At 61.2% G+C, this 15,528-nt stretch overlaps 6 protein-coding genes across 6 annotated transcripts; 3 read left to right on the forward strand and 3 right to left on the reverse strand.

Moving 5' to 3' along the window:
• The first annotated feature begins 704 nt into the window (after positions 1-704).
• THITE_2114827 (uncharacterized protein) lies at positions 705-3,272 on the forward strand. Its single transcript, XM_003652906.1, has 4 exons — positions 705-1,651; positions 1,733-2,230; positions 2,299-2,775; positions 2,851-3,272. Exons 1-4 carry the CDS (start codon positions 1,014-1,016, stop codon positions 3,152-3,154), a joined length of 1,917 nt encoding a protein of 638 aa, XP_003652954.1. The 5' UTR covers positions 705-1,013; the 3' UTR covers positions 3,155-3,272.
• Positions 3,273-3,870: 598 nt separating this feature from the next.
• THITE_2114832 (uncharacterized protein) lies at positions 3,871-5,097 on the reverse strand. Its single transcript, XM_003652907.1, has one exon. The coding sequence runs from the start codon at positions 4,908-4,910 to the stop codon at positions 4,164-4,166; it is 747 nt and encodes a 248-aa protein (XP_003652955.1). The 5' UTR covers positions 4,911-5,097; the 3' UTR covers positions 3,871-4,163.
• A 391-nt stretch (positions 5,098-5,488) lies between these two features.
• THITE_2114834 (uncharacterized protein) lies at positions 5,489-7,493 on the forward strand. The gene is made up of 5 exons (XM_003652908.1): positions 5,489-5,845; positions 5,907-5,938; positions 5,996-6,122; positions 6,192-6,696; positions 6,764-7,493. Exons 1-5 carry the CDS (start codon positions 5,666-5,668, stop codon positions 7,267-7,269), a joined length of 1,350 nt encoding a protein of 449 aa, XP_003652956.1. The 5' UTR covers positions 5,489-5,665; the 3' UTR covers positions 7,270-7,493.
• A 192-nt stretch (positions 7,494-7,685) lies between these two features.
• Positions 7,686-9,497, forward strand: THITE_35664 (uncharacterized protein; the record flags this gene model as incomplete). Its single annotated transcript, XM_003652909.1, has 3 exons — positions 7,686-8,863; positions 8,936-9,235; positions 9,290-9,497. 3 exons carry the CDS (start codon positions 7,686-7,688, stop codon positions 9,495-9,497), a joined length of 1,686 nt encoding a protein of 561 aa, XP_003652957.1.
• A 382-nt stretch (positions 9,498-9,879) lies between these two features.
• THITE_2046074 (uncharacterized protein) lies at positions 9,880-10,799 on the reverse strand (the record flags this gene model as incomplete). The annotated part of the gene is made up of 3 exons (XM_003652910.1): positions 9,880-10,117; positions 10,210-10,359; positions 10,453-10,799. The coding sequence occupies 3 exons, from the start codon at positions 10,797-10,799 to the stop codon at positions 9,880-9,882; spliced, it is 735 nt and encodes a 244-aa protein (XP_003652958.1).
• A 2,536-nt stretch (positions 10,800-13,335) lies between these two features.
• Positions 13,336-14,604, reverse strand: THITE_2043847 (uncharacterized protein; the record flags this gene model as incomplete). Its single annotated transcript, XM_003652911.1, has 1 exon — positions 13,336-14,604. One exon carries the CDS (start codon positions 14,602-14,604, stop codon positions 13,336-13,338), a length of 1,269 nt encoding a protein of 422 aa, XP_003652959.1.
• Between the last annotated feature and the right edge of the window lie 924 nt (positions 14,605-15,528).

Genomic DNA, 15,528 nt, shown 5'->3' on the forward strand with positions numbered 1-15,528 from the left:
AGGTACTTCAGTCAAGGTGTGCTCCTTCATGGAGGAGAATTTGCCCTGAGCCTACTCCTGTCGTCTTCTGTGTTAGGGTCTTCCACAACATGACAGCCTGATTGGCGTGACCATTCTGATGAGTTGTGAAGGAATTATTGAATTGGGCGAGTTACATTGCGCAGATTCCTTCTTACTGTGCACTGTGAGCATCAGCGGCGGTTGTGAGTGTCTTGAATTCGTTAACCCCTGGTTTGAAGGGTGCAACTGCTCCGTCTGGAACACCACAGCATGGATTGTTTGGGCAGTCGAGCCCCACATCTCAGGGGTTGTCAACTTCCTGCCGCCCCGGAAACCCTTCCACCAACTCTTAACGTGCACGTATTCCGTACTGTGTGAGCTACGACCGTCCTGAGCAGCCGCCCACCTGCTCGACGGCCTTCCGGCTATTCACAGCGAGTTGTCTGAAAAGGAGCGGACGCCGGGCACTGGAATTGCAGCAACTACCCCTCTTTCCAGGTCTGAGATCTCCACTTGTGGTGTCTCTGTCGGTGACAACCGCACCCACGCACAGCGGTTTCAGTTCAGACTGCACGGAGCCACAGGCCCATAGCGCTTGCGCTTTTCCTTCTTCCCCCGCCTTTTCAGTCGTGCTCTTGCATCAAAGCCATTCACTTTCAGGCGGACCTTGGTTCCACAAAAATCGAGTGTCTTGCGCCGACCGTATTTTCGGTTCATCAATCGCCGTGGGTCTTTCGCATGCCCCCCAGCCTGCTGCTGCCCCTTGCCCCACCTCCACCTAAACACCCAACCAAACAGGCGGGGCGGTGACCTGAGTGTTGACAGCGGGCAGCCACGACCAGGCCTCGGGCTCTCCAAAAAGACCCCGGTCCGGAATTGGAACCCATCCGCTCTCTGCCCCCTTTCCGCGCGACACCAGCTCGACATCGCCCGTTGACACCTGTGTCCGTAGCTCCCCCCTAAGGCACAGAGATCACCCGCAAATCTGATTTCGAACTCTGCGCCTGGCCAAAATGGACAACCAGGGCAACCGGCTGTACCTCAACTTCGGGAACAACAACGAGCGGCTGGCCGCAACGGACCGCACGTATCCCACCACGCCTTCCACCTTCCCGCAGCCCGTCTTCCAGGGCCAGCCGGCGACACAGGGCGGCTCCCAGCAGCCCCAGGCCTACCAGCAGGGCTATGCATCAGCTGGCTACTTCCCGCCCAACAACCAGTACGGCAACCAGTACACCGCCCAGCTCGGCGCCCAGGCTGCCGACTACAGCTCCCAGGGCTACAGCCAGGCCCGGTCGACGACGCCCGGCGCCAACAATGATCCCAACACGGGGCTCGCCCACCAGTTCTCGCACCAGAATCTCGGCGGCGGCCCCGGCAGACCATCGCCCTATGGCAGCGCCCGCGGTCCGTCCCCCGGCCAGCGTCCGCGGACAGCCGGGGCGCAGGGCCAGCAGGCCGGATATGCGAGTCACTTGAACGCACCGCCGGTGCCCACGCAGAACGCCCAGTCCGACTACTTTGCCCCGGCTCCTGAGCGGAACCCGGACAAGTACGGCCCGAACGCGAACAACAACCAGAAGAAGTGCTCCCAATTGGCCTCGGACTTCTTCAAAGACAGCGTCAAGCGGGCGCGTGAGCGGAATCAGAGGTAAGTCTAATGCCCTTCACGCTCCGGCTTGCGTGTAGCGGCAATGGCGGGATCCGAGCCCTGACAGTGTGAACAATGCAGGCAAAGCGAGATGGAGCAGAAGCTGGCCGAGACCACCGACCCTCGCCGCCGGGAATCGATCTGGGCTACGGGCGGCCGTAGGGAGGGCTCGTACCTGCGTTTCCTGCGGACGAAGGACAAGCCGGAGAACTACAACACCATCAAGATCATCGGCAAAGGCGCCTTCGGCGAGGTCAAGCTCGTGCAGAAGAAGACGGACGGCAAGGTCTACGCCATGAAGTCGCTGATCAAGACGGAGATGTTCAAGAAGGACCAGCTGGCCCACGTCCGCGCCGAGCGCGATATCCTCGCCGAGTCCGACAGCCCTTGGGTGGTCAAACTGTACACAACCTTCCAGGATGCGAACTTCCTGTACATGCTGATGGAGTTCTTGCCCGGCGGAGATCTCATGACAATGTTGATCAAGTATGAGATTTTCTCGGAGGATATCACCCGGTTTTATATCGCCGAGATCGTCTTGGCTATCGAGGCAGTCCATAAGTTGGGCTTCATCCACAGGTGCGTGCGTACTGGGCAGACAGACGGGAGCAGGTCGCGGACTGGACCGGGCTGACGGTGAGCGACAGAGATATCAAACCGGACAACATCCTCCTCGACCGCGGCGGCCACGTGAAGCTGACGGATTTCGGCCTGTCCACCGGCTTCCACAAGCTGCACGATAACAATTACTATCAGCAGCTCCTCCAGGGCAAGTCGAGCAGGCCGCGCGACAACCGGAACTCGATTGCTATCGACCAGATCAACCTGACGGTCAGCAACCGGTCGCAGATCAACGACTGGAGACGCTCGAGAAGGTTGATGGCCTACTCGACGGTCGGCACGCCCGACTATATCGCGCCCGAGATCTTCACCGGCCACGGGTACTCGTTCGACTGCGATTGGTGGTCGCTGGGCACCATCATGTTCGAGTGTTTGGTCGGCTGGCCACCATTCTGCGCCGAAGACAGCCACGACACGTACCGCAAGATCGTGAACTGGCGGCAGTCGCTCTACTTCCCCGACGATATCCAGCTCGGCGTGGAGGCAGAGAACCTGATCCGAAGGTAAGATATCAACCGCCACCGGGCTGTCCCCTTTTTTTTCCGGTTACTCACCACCCACCTCTCCCTCTTCTCCAGCCTCATCTGCAACTCGGAGAACCGCCTCGGCCGCGGCGGCGCGCACGAGATCAAGAACCACGCCTTCTTCCGCGGCGTCGAGTTTGACAGCCTGCGGCGCATCCGCGCGCCGTTCGAGCCGCGTCTGACCTCCAACATCGACACGACCTACTTCCCCACCGACGAGATCGACCAGACGGACAACGCCACGTTGCTGCGCGCCGCCCAGGCCCGCAACGGCAACCAGCAGCAGGAGGAGAGCCCCGAGATGAGCCTGCCGTTCATTGGGTACACGTTCAAGCGGTTCGACAACAACTTCCGGTGATTCGGCTGAGCGGGAGGGCATTGAGCGTGTGTTTCTTGGCTGGGGTTGTCGGGATCGTTGGTTGTTGCGCATGGAGGACGCGAGGTGCTGGGCTGCCTCGCTTGGCTGGGCTTTGATCGCGGTTCCGTAGCGAAATCATTTCTGGGCCCGTCTTGTGTTGTTGCTAGATGTGATTTGCGCTGAAGGTGGATGGGTCCATTGGCTTTGCACAGAAAGGGATTCAGCTGGACATGGAGTTACCCGTCATGCATGCAGTCTGGTCGGTGCACGGTGCCACGGGTACCAAGAGACTGGCCACAGCTGAGCTGAGCGAGGGGAAACCCAGACAGCTCTTCGCTCAACGGACTTGCTCCGTGCTGCTTGAGGTGGGCAGTTTGTGATCCCTTTCCGTGGAATTCAGGGCCACTAGGCAACCCGTACATGTATATACATAGAAGTACCAAGATGGATCTAAACTTCTGACAAGGTGCGCTGTTGTACGAGGTGATGGTATATTTTGATCCTTGGGTCTCAAAAACCACTACCCCAGTAGACTGCACGGCCCCGACGTGATCGTCCCGGCTCTAACTATGCAGACTCGTTAGTTGTGAAGCGCAGAAGGCCGTGTGTTGATGCACGTAGCCTTACGACTCTGAGCTGCACGCCCGACGGTGTTGCTGCAGCAGCAGGGAGTTGATGGCTCTTATAAGCTCCCTCCCCATGGAGCCAGAACTGGTTCATCGGGCCGAGGAGGGCGCAGAATAGGCGGGCCTGGCCCTGGCGCAAGAGACACGGCTTGCGCCGCCCGGTGGTTGGAGATCGCCCGGCCCAAGTTGTCGACTTGTATGGACCCTTGCATCCTCCACCGCTCCTGCCCTGCCCGGGCTAGTTTTCTGTTCCCTAAACCGAGTCCCGGATACCCTAGGCCAAGGAGCCCTTTTCCGCGGCTTCATGATGTCGTATCCTACACCCCACTCCCCAACCCCGTTACAGAACTTTGCGGCACATCCGCCAAGGCACCGCCATCCGCTCACCGCCGACCCGTCAAGCCAGGCGCGGCATTGAACCGCTCCTCGCGCTCGGTCATGAACATGATCTGCACCCAGAACTCCTTCGCATCGGGATCCCAATACTCAAACTGGCGGCCCTCCCTCTTGTCGAGCTCGCGGGCGGGGATCTTGAAGCCGCAGGTCTCGTAGGGCTCGGCGGCGATGAGCAGGTACTGGAAGTTGCGGTCGGGCTCCTCGACGCGCTGCGAGAAGGCGCTCATGACCTGCCACTTGGGGGTCACGCCGGTGCCGATGTCCGGGTACTGCAGCTGGAAGAGCAGGCCCTGCTGCCGCGTGATCGGGTCGCGCACCTTGGTGATCTTGTAGCCCGGCCGGCCGATCTTGACCACGTTCTTGCGCGGGCCGCCCGCGCCGCCGAGCCCCAGCGCCGCGAACCCGGCGCCCACCACGCCCACGGGAAGGCCCGTGTGCGGGTCCACCTCGCCCTTGCCCTCGCGCTGCTCGCGCGCCGCGCGCCGCGCCAGGTTGGTCTGGTGCTTCTTGCCCTGCGTGTGCGAGAGGTAGGAGCCGTCGTTCTGGTGCACGGTCAGGCAGAGGCGGCACTCGAAGGAGCCCAGGTGGTTCTTGAAGATGTACGGGTCTTTGTCGAGGTCGATCTGCTCGAGCGCGAGCTTGCGCAGGCGCTCCCGGCGGTCGGCGTTGGTGATGCTGTGCGAGGCCACGCCGCCGCCGCCGAACTTGGAGCCGGCGCGGTTTTGGTAGTCCATGGCGGAAGGGGTGCGGTTAGTTGCGTGGGATGTCGAGAAGGGTCTGGGTGGCCTCAGATGGAGATCGAGATGGAGATGGCGTGGTGAACGACCTCTGTTGGTTGCGGGTTGAAGATGGTCTTTGGCGCGGCTGTGAACGGAGGCGAGGCTTGAGAAAGTTCAGGTGTTGCATTGACGCTTTGATTGGCTGTGGACTGTTGAGGTGTGAACCTGCACAGTATGCACTGTACACTTCACACTACTAATGGCCACCTCCCGGGTAATCCCTGTCTGTTACGCTTCCAGAAGGGATAGAACATTGCGGTCGTATGTAACATACAAGTAACGGCCGATTCCCATCGCTGATTACCGCAGTACGCAGTACGCAACCTACCCAGGAGACCAGAAAGCCGGAAGCCGTCAACATCGCCGGCCAACGTGAACAAAAGTTACCTTGCCAACACGGACTTCTTCAACCCAAAGAATCCAGTGGCATGAGTTTGGCAGCAAGATGGCGAAGGGTTGAACTGGTGGAACGGTGGATTGCGGCCGATGTCTCGCTGCTAGCGTGAACTATCCCTCGGCTCTCGGCTTAGTGTGCGGAGAGTTAACGACTGCCAGCCCCAGCTCCGGCCCCGGTCCTTTCCCCGATGTATGTAAGGGACATATACCCTGACATATTGCTGCGTGAGAGGCACCCCTAAACTTAAAGTACCTAGGCTGGTCCTTTGCCATCCGTCTAATCTGTCTAGCTGCCCCTCTACTCTCGAGGCATCATGAGCCGGGCTGTGAACGCGACTCGGTGTGTATTTCGGCTCGGTGCCGCGGGGCGAACCCGTGGGTGGATTACCGGCGGGCAGCGGCGGCCCCTTTCAGGCACGGCCGCGGCCTCGGCATCGGGGTCGCTTCCCCTCGAGGGATACCGAGTACTGGACATGACAAGAGTCCTTGCCGGTGTATGTACCCAGCCGCAAGTTCTATAAAATTCAGTTTTGTGACTGACACATCCCGGTGCAGCCGTATTGCACTCAGATCCTGGGCGACCTTGGGTAAGTCGCCCCGCACCTGGATGGAAAGGGGTTTTGTTCGTATTGACAACCCCTGAGCGCAGAGGTGATCAAGATTGAGCATCCGGTCAGAGGGGACGACACGCGAGCTTGGGGGCCGCCCTATGCCTCATACAAGTCAGGTTCATCGCTGGAAGGACCCGGCGAGTCCGCATACTTTCTGGGGGTATGCAAGCAAGCAAAGAAGGGAAGGGGAAGGGACTGGCGTGGGCGCGCTTGCTGATTGCTTTCCCAGGTGAACCGCAACAAGAAATCGCTGGCTCTGTCATTCCAGGATCCAGCCGGAGTGGAAATTCTCCACAAGCTGGCTGCGAAGTGCGACATCCTCGTCGAGAACTACATCCCCGGCTCGCTCAAAAAGTACGGCCTGGACTTTGAGACGATCCACAAGATCAATCCGGGCCTGATCTATGCCTCCATCACCGGTTACGGCCAGACCGGGCCATACTCGCAACGCGCGGGCTACGACGTGATGGTGGAGGCCGAGTTTGGCCTCATGCACATCACCGGCTCCAGGGACGGCCCGCCCGTCAAAGTCGGCGTGGCGGTGACCGACCTCACGACGGGCCTGTACGCGAGCAACAGCATCATGGCAGCACTGCTTGCCCGCGCGAAGACGGGCAAGGGGCAGCACATTGACGCTGCGCTGAGCGACTGTCAGACGGTGACGTTGGCGAACATAGCCAGCAGCTGCCTGATCAGCGGCGAGAAGGACTCTGGACGGTGGGGGACGGCGCATCGTAAGTGGCCCGTGGTTCCGTGTGTGGATTTCTTCTCGCCCTGAGAGCTCTTTGTTGACAGCCGCAGCCTCCATCGTGCCATACCGGTCCTTCAAGACCAAGGACGGCGATGTGCTCTTTGGCGGAGGGAACGATCGGCTCTTCGGCATCCTGTGCGACGGACTGGGCCGCCCCGAGTGGAAGGAGGATCCCAAGTTCAAGACCAATGCGTCTCGGGTGGCCAACCGCGACGAGCTGGAGGCCGAGATCGAGAAAATCACGGTTACCAGGACGACCCAGCAGTGGCTCGAGGTGTTTGAAGGCAAGGGCATGCCGTACGCGGCCGTCAACGATGTCCTCGGCACGCTGACGCACGAGCACACCAAAGCACGGAACATGGTGGTCGAAGTGGAGCACGGGGAGTGCGGCACCATCAAGCTGCTGAACACGCCCATCAAGTACTCAGAAAGCAAGCCCCGGATCCGCAGTCCGCCTCCCACCCTGGGGCAGCACACGGATGAGATCCTGCGCGAGCATCTTGCTATGGGTGATGCGCAAATACAGGAGCTGAGGAGCAAGGGAGTTATTAGGTAGTTGGTCACACAAAATAGGGAGCTGCTATAGTGGACAGAACTTTGCATCCTATGCCACCGTCCCAGAAGGAGAATGGCTGTCTGCTGGGCCGCCTGCTGGGCTGTGAGCTGCTGGTGTTGGTGTGCGAGGCGGCACTCCTGAACGCGGCGCGGGTTAGGGTTACTGTAGTAACACGTGAAATTCACGTGAGCGTGAACATCAAACCTTCGTCGTTTGCACCTTCCCCAACTTGTTTGGCCACACTCGGATGATTTAGCAGGGGATGCAGAGGCGAAGGCAGCAACGGCAACGCGGGTATAGCCAGATGGGCATGCTAATTACTGTTTGCCTGTTTGCACCTGACTTGCGACCTTAAAACAACACGTTATTGTTGGCGTTCTACGAGCCTAGAGGCCGGCGACGATTTTACAGACAAAATGGCCGACCCAGAACCAAGTCAGCCAACAAAAGATGCAGCAGATGCAGCAGATGCAGCCGAGGGCGCCACGACGGACCCTGTCCGGGAGCCGGTGCCGGCACCTGGTGCTGGTTCTGGCCCCGCTCCTGATCCCGCTCCTGCTCCCGCTCCTGGTCCCGCTCCGGGTGCCGGTCCGAATCCCAATGCCAGTCCTAGTCCGGCCCCGGCCCCGGCCTCCGCCCAAGCCCCCGCATCGACATCCGCCTCTCCTTCCGTCGCCCCGTCCGCTGCCACGCGACCTCAGTACCTCCAGCAGTTCTCAGCCGTCACACAGATGATCCTCCAGCGCATCAAGGGCGAGCCAAACAGCCTGAGCGCCGCCCTGTCCCAAGCCTCCCGCTCGCCGTCCGTCACCGCCAGCATCCCCACCGCGACCTATGAGGACGTGAAGCGGCGGCTCGTCATGAGCATGAATACCTCGACCCAGTTGACCATGCAGATGCCCGCCGCAGCCCCCGTCCGGCCAGCACCTGTGGCCGCAACTCCCAGGCCGGCAGCAACCAGCGCCTCCGGCATGAGCGCCATCAGGAAGGTCACCGCCGGCCTGACGGGGCTGTCGAAGTCCACAGCCGCCAAGGCCACAGCACCCAGGGTCCTCTCATCCGAGTCCAAGATCAAGAAGACCAAGCCACCCACCCGACCGCGCGGCCCCAGCGCCAAACGCAAGCGCGTCAAAGCCGAACGCGACCACGGCGACAATGACGATGCCAGCATTACCCCCAGCCTCTCATCTCGCTCCACCCCGGAAGCACTGCCATCACCAGCAGCAGGCCCCGAACAGTCCTCTACTACTACAGCCCCGCCGACCCCCGCAACCGTCACCAAATCCGGCCGGCAGGTCCTCAAGCCGGCCGCCTACAACCCGGCCGCCATGGACGCCGCCGGCCGCCGGCCGCCGCGGCCGCCGCACCACTACGGCAAGCGCACCGCCGAGCAGGCGCTCTGCCGTAAGTGCTCGCGCATGCACAGCCCGGCCGCCAACCAGATGGTCTTCTGCGACGGGTGCAACGACGGCTGGCACCAGCGGTGCCACGAGCCGCGCATCGCCGACGCCGTTGTGCGCGACACCCGCCAGGGCTGGTTCTGCGCCGCCTGCGCGGCCAAGAGGGACAGGGAGAGGGAGAAGGAGAAGGAGAGGTCTGCAGCGGCAGCGGGGGCGGCCGGGGCGGGACCGGGTTCCCACCACCACCACCAGCAGCAGCAGAAGAGGTTGAAGGTGGAGCACGGCAGGCAAGCCGGAGCACGGGAGAGCTGGGCCAGCAGGCCGCCGCAGCAGAAGAGGGCGTATCTGCTGACGCTGTCGCAGCAGGAACTGGTCGGCCTTCTGATGAGTTGCCTGGAGCTGCACCCGGACCTGCCCATCTTCCCGGCGACGGCGGCAGCGTCGCCGCGGTCGCTGTTCGCGGGGGCCACGACTGAGGGTCTGTTTCCCCGCGTCGAGGCGAATCCGCTGGCGCAGATTAATTATGTGAGGAAGATCGGCGGCGGCGGCGGGAGTAAGGCTGCCGCGTCAGGAAAGGGGCGCGCGGCATCCGGGGGCAAGGGGAGCCAGAAGGAGGACAGCCAGGAGAGAGTGAAAGCCGAAGAGGAGGAGGAGTTTGACCCGCTCGTGGCGCTGTGGCCAAAACCGGGGACGGGGTTGTATGCCCAACTGCCGCCGGACACGGAGGATGACGCGCGGTTGAAGGACGACGCTGACTACGAGGCATTCAGCGTCATATTGTACGATGAGAGGTGGAGGAAGGTGGAGGAGAACGGGATGCCGGTGTGAAGGGGGATGTGTATGTGTAGCGGGTCAACGGTTGTGCGCCTCGAAGGAGGTCGCCCTTACCGCTGCTCAGCCATCTACGAGTTCTGGCGCCTCCGTCTTATTGCATTGTCTCTTGAGGGCAAGCCTCGTTCCTCGCGGTTCCCAAAGCTGGCTGGGGTTTGACCTCCGCGAAATTTATGTTCCAGAGCCGTGCAATTACCGCGATTACTTTTATCACTACCTGAACCATGGCTCCTTGTGGTCTTATACCGCTCCCAAAACTGCAGCTCCCCAGCTCCAGACTCCAAGCTCGACCGCCATACCCAAGATCTGTCCTATCTATGTATGAACTCTGAAGTGTACGCAAGTTATCCACAGCATCACCTCTCAGCCGTGTGCTTCATCAGTGGTGATACGGACTGGGCGATCGCACATGCGCTGACGGCGTCGGCGACCCCCGCGCGCCTGCCACACTCACCGCGTCGCTCTCGGGCGGCCGGACGTAGTTCTCGGGCAGGTTGCTCTCCTCGCACTGCCTGGCCGCGTTGTACTTCTTGAAGGCCGTCTCCACCAGCACCCCGACCTCCTTGCGGTCGCGCCCGATGACTCCGACGGCCAGCAGCGCCTCGGTTTGCTCGATCCTGTGGCCGGGTCCTTCAGTCAACTCACCGCATTCGAGATGAACGAGGGGGGGAGGGGAGGGGGGGAAGATGTTCAGATTGGGGGAACCCACCAGTCCACAAGCCTCCGGTACTCGGCCCGGTCGTGGTACAGCCGGTCAGGCAGGCCCTGGCCCTTGATCAAGGCCAGCACCCCCGCGAGCACCGTGTTGATCGCCCCGAGCACGGTGATGACCTTGACGTGGTCGCCGGCACTCGGCCCCCTGAGCAACAACAGAAACAGGCGCATTCCCACATCAGCATCTCCTCTCACCAACACCCACACATCAACCTCCCAGACGGGAAGAATGACTCACAAAGCAGTCAACGACGCGCCAATGATGATCTGCGCAAAGTGGCTCGCGTTGATGAGCAGCGAGAGGAGGTGATACTGGACGGCCTTGCGGCGCACCTCGCGCGCGGCCGCCGCGTAGATGCCCCCCCGCCGCCGCTGCCGTCCTTCCTCCAGCGCAGCTGGGTGGTCCGCCCCGCCGCCGCTGCCGCCCCCGCCCCCGCCCGCCGGCGGCCCGCTCCAGCTGTTGATCCCCACCGCCCGCCGGAAGATCACCAGGTTCTCGTCGTTGCGCCCCCGCATGGGCAGCCCCGCCGGCGCGCCCCACGACAGATCTGTGTCTGCCTTGGTCAGGCCACCGCCGCCGCCCATGTCGCCTGCGACGCCGCCCAGGCCGAGGTCGACTGGGGCGGTTGCGTGGTCGGGGTCGGGGCCCGAGGCGGGACCGGACTTGGGCTTGGGGTTGGGGTGGGAGTTTGGGTCTGGCTCGGGGTGGTGCGCGTCGCTGTCGGGGGCCACAACGGTGGAGCCTCGCACGCTGGCGTCGGGCGCTGGGGAAGACACTTCGGTGGTGGCTACGAGGGCTGGAGATTTCGGGTTGGGGTTGGTGGTAGGGTTGGACATGGCTGCTTGGGGGTATGAGTTGCTTGTGGTGTTCAGGGCTGTTGATATTGAAGAGTAGTTTGTCGTCGTCGGTCGTGTAAAGAGTGGTACATTCTCGTCGTTGTGGCTTCGTGAGCTCCGTGCGTCTGCCATCATGGTGGGAGCCCGCGTCCCCTCCAGTTCGTCACGACGACCCTGGAGGATTCTGCACTCCTATATAGGTCTGACCTGCCTATACGGCGTTCCGTGACGGGTATTACTCCCACCACTGGTGAGTCTGAGTAATACCACTGCCTCACTGGTCACGCTCGGGCGCCGGTTTTCAGGTTGGGGACTCCGGGTATGAGGCTTAGGTATCCCAACCGGTCGACCTGGCATTCTCGTCAGCTTCGGTTTGTGGATATGCTTCACCGCATGTGACCAGCGAAGGGGGTGTGCGGGGGCCAAAAGCCGTCCAAGTGGCTCTGTAACCGATTCAGGGGGGTTAGGAGGCGCGACCCGAGGGGCATCACGTCCCCAAGGCTCAGTGATATTCCATCTCGGCGTCGGCCAGGTACATCAGATCACAAACCGATGCCGGACTAGACTTGAGCCAACTTCCTCATACTACTCGTAGACTTGCGCATCGCTTTGGGATTAGCTTGCTCGTACCGGATGGTGCTGACCGCCTCGGTTTCCTCTCGGAACTCCATCCCGTATTTTTGCCCTCGGCCAAGGAAACGGGAAAATGCTACTTCGACAACTAAAATCTGATCTTTGCCACAGCTTAGGCTTCAATATATTGCAAGTCAGATGACAGCCTCCAACTGTACCCGGAACGGGTGTGTTTTGCCGACCCGATCTCACCAATCTCACTCAGATCGCATTCGCTGTCATGTGCCTGCGTGGCTCAGCAGACCCTGCTTCGGCGACCTCGCAAACGTGAATTGGGATGGAAATGGCTGATTGAAGTCGCGAGTCCCAGAGTAAAACTGTCGGAGTTGTCTGGCGCAGAATCTCTCGATGGGCTCTGAAGCTATCGCTGCATAAATACATCGCAGAAATAGTGCGGGTTGAGAGAGCCGAACAAAACGGTCAATGCCATGTATTGAAGGCCATGATGATAGAGAAACCACTCGGATCAAGTTGAGGCCTGCCCGTCGGTGCCGCCGGCGCGACTGAAGGCGAGATCTATGGGTCTGATTTGCCGTCCCATGGTCCGGTTGCATCCGCCGAACGTTCGAAGCGATCCCGTCTCCTTGTGAAACATTTCAGCCAGCCGGAGAACTTTGGCACCAGGTGGATCAAGTCATTGCCGCATTTTCCCATAAGCTGGAACTGCGGTTGGTCGAGTACAGCGTCATCATAAATGGGCTTCGAGTGTTCGCATGCGGTCTTGAAGCTCTTGATAATTCGTGTTGCCAGCCTTGAAGATGACGCAAAGATCTCCCTTGGCGGCGATGAGCTCAATCCGGAGGAGAAGGGTTGGGCTCTTTAAGAAGTCAAAGAGCATACCAAGCAACTCCTTGTCACCCGGAGTAACAGAATCGAGATGTCGAAAAAGGAGCCTACCTATATGGTCTACAAAGACGCCGGCGGCGCCTTGGGAAGGAAGATAAAGTTTTACTCCTTGCCCAAGCAACGAAATCTCGCCATTCACCACCGGAACGTAATTACCTATTTACCAACATAGCCATGCCCCCTACCTGAATCCTACCATCCTCAACCCTACTCAGCACTTGCCCAGCAGCTAGCTGACTCACCCCTCCAACACCCTCGTCCCCCTATTCAGCATTTCCATCCCATCCGTCACCCCGCGAATCTCATTCCTCACACCGAATGCTCTTCCCGGCCGCTGACCAGTGCCCTTCCGAACCGGTCGCGCGGGTCCCGCGCGGCCCCATTCCAGGTGAAGAAGAGGTCGGGACTTCAGGGAGGCAGTGTCTACTCCTGACTTTGGCTGGTTGAATGCCCTGGTGAATTTGGGTAACTGATCATGGAAGGGGTCAGTGTAAGTGATAAAGGGCTGCAATTTGTGAGTTGCTCTGGCCCCAAGCTTAACTTGCAATTGTCCACGAGACATCGCGCCACTGTCGCTCTCCTGAGAAACCACTCTGGAGATCTGCACACCAAGCAAACCTGCAAGCAGTCTTGGCACTCGTCAATGACACCACGAGGCGCGCCGCCCTGTAGTTAGCTTTCCTTGTCTGCCTCGCACGCTTCGGCCGTTTTTTGATTGCGCGGCGCCCTTGCAAAGACTATTCCGCCTTTCCCCGCTTGCCAAACACCAGATGCGCCCTCATACAGCGAGACAGAGCCACTCATCTCAGGCACCCGACGTCTCCTCAACGTCCTTGTACTTTTCCAAATGGTGCTTTTCCTTCAGCTGGTCCCTCTCGTCGGCCGTGAACAGCCCGTCGCCGCTCTTCTCCCCCAGCTTCCCCCGCTCGACATAATTCGTCCGCAACCACGCCAGGGCCGGCTCGCTGCCCAGGCCCGGCCGGCGCTCCAGATCGTGCTGCTCGACTCTGGCGACGGTATCCAGGCCGACCTCGTCCATGCGCTCGCAGGGGCCCTTCTCGGCATGGAAGAAGTCCCTGAACAGCGCGTCCACGTCGGCCGGCCGGGCCACGCCCTCGGCCAGCACGGCCAGCGTCTCCCGCTTGCAGGCGGCCCAGATGCGGTTGAAGACGAAGCCGCGCGACTGGATGTCGCGCGGCACGACGACGGGCACGAAGCCGACGCGGCGCATCTGCCCGGCCAGGAAGGGGAAGATGGCGGCCTGGGTGACGCCCGACGACATGAGCTCGACCATGCGGTTGCGCGGCGGGATGAAGTAGTGCGTGTTGAGCAGGCGGTGCGGGAACGCGAGCGGGCCCTCGGCCGCCATCTCGGCGGCGGTCAGGCTGCTGCTGTTGGACGCCAGGATGCAGTCGGCGGGCAGCGAGCGCTCGAGCAGCGCCAGCACCGACGTCTTGAGCGGCAGCGACTCGGGCAGGCACTCGATGGCCATCCAGGGCGCCCGCGTGTGCTCCTGCGCCGTGACGGCCCCCGACGAGTCGCGATCCGGCCGGCCCGACGTGCTGGTCGCCGTGCGCAGGTCCGCCGTCGTGCTCACGTGGCCCGGGTGCGTGCCGCGCTGCGCGCAGAAGGAGCCCAGGTTGTCGGTGATGTACTCGACCGCCGAGTGCAGCGCGTCCGGGGAGATGTCGTAGATGGTCACCGGGCGGCCGTTGGACGCCCAGACGAGCGCCACGCGCCGCCCGATGTTGCCTGCGCCGACCACCAGCACGGGCCGCTGATCGAGGCTCTCGTCGGAGGGAGGCCGCCACTTGGAGTGGTGGGATTCGTGGCCGGCAGCATCAGGCGGGCGAGGCGAGGTGGTGAAAGGTGAGTACTGCGCTGCTGGTGTTGGGCAGCAGCGGATGAGAGGTGTGTGCCGCGGAGGTGGCAGCAGCCCCTGAGCGCCTCGGAACCGGCCAGCAGAAGTGCAAATCGGTCGCGATGCCCTCACAAGGGCCGCCTTCCCACTTGCTGGAAATCCTTGGATGACACCCCGAGCCAAAGGAGGTAAGCGACTCGTCGTACTGGCCATTATCGTGGCCCTGATCAACATAGATGGTCTGGGATGGATGTATTGCCACTCTGTGCTTGGAGGGTGGATACGATGGATTGATGATTGCCTTGAAACGGAATGCCCTCGAGCTGGTCTGTTACTGGCTAATAGATATCTAGGACAGCCATTTACGGATTGCAAAGCAAGGTTGTCTTCCGTAGGGGTGGGGTGACGACCATCTGACGATCGATCTTCTCTGCCCCGCACGGCCTGTCGCCTCCTTGACCACTGCTCCTCACAGCTACCACTCATTGTTCAGAGGAACAGGCCCGGGGCTTCTTCTTAACACTCGCTAGCGCTATCATCGATAACCCGTGCTTCCAGCCTAAGAAGTGCAGGTCACACGCCCAGCTCCATCTGCACCAGCTCCACGGGCTTCGTGTCATAGCCGTCTGGCAGCGGCCTGCCATCCCTGTACAGGCCGAAATGGCAGATGCCGAACCGGGCATTCCTCTTGAATCCTTTGGATGCCCGCTGTGCCTCGTCCGGCGAGAGTCCGTAGTCGGCGACGGACCGCCGGAACATCAAGTCCAAGTCGGCTGCCTTGTGCACGATGTTGAGCCCGTCTGCCAGGAGACTCTCCCAGTCTCTCTTGTCAACCGGCGTGTGCCGAGCCGTGATGTATGGCCCAAAGGCGGCAGCGACCACGCGCGCGTCCTTCTCTGCGCTCGACCTGCCCTCGAACCGCTCCAGTAGGGTCGCCATCCGAGCCCGCTGCTCGTGGAAGTGAAGCAGGAGGCCAGGAGCGTCCTTCTCCACCTCGTCTGAATAAGTTGTAGCATGCCAAAGTCAGTTTCTCTAGCCACCTCGTGTTTTATGCCCTGGCATAGCCTATACATGGGCTGGATCCTTCCACTTACGTTTCATGTCGCGGAACCACGTCGCCATGTCGGCGCCGATCTG

The sequence above is a fragment of the Thermothielavioides terrestris genome, chromosome 2 (assembly GCF_000226115.1).
Source record: "Thermothielavioides terrestris NRRL 8126 chromosome 2, complete sequence".
NCBI lineage: Eukaryota > Fungi > Ascomycota > Sordariomycetes > Sordariales > Chaetomiaceae > Thermothielavioides > Thermothielavioides terrestris.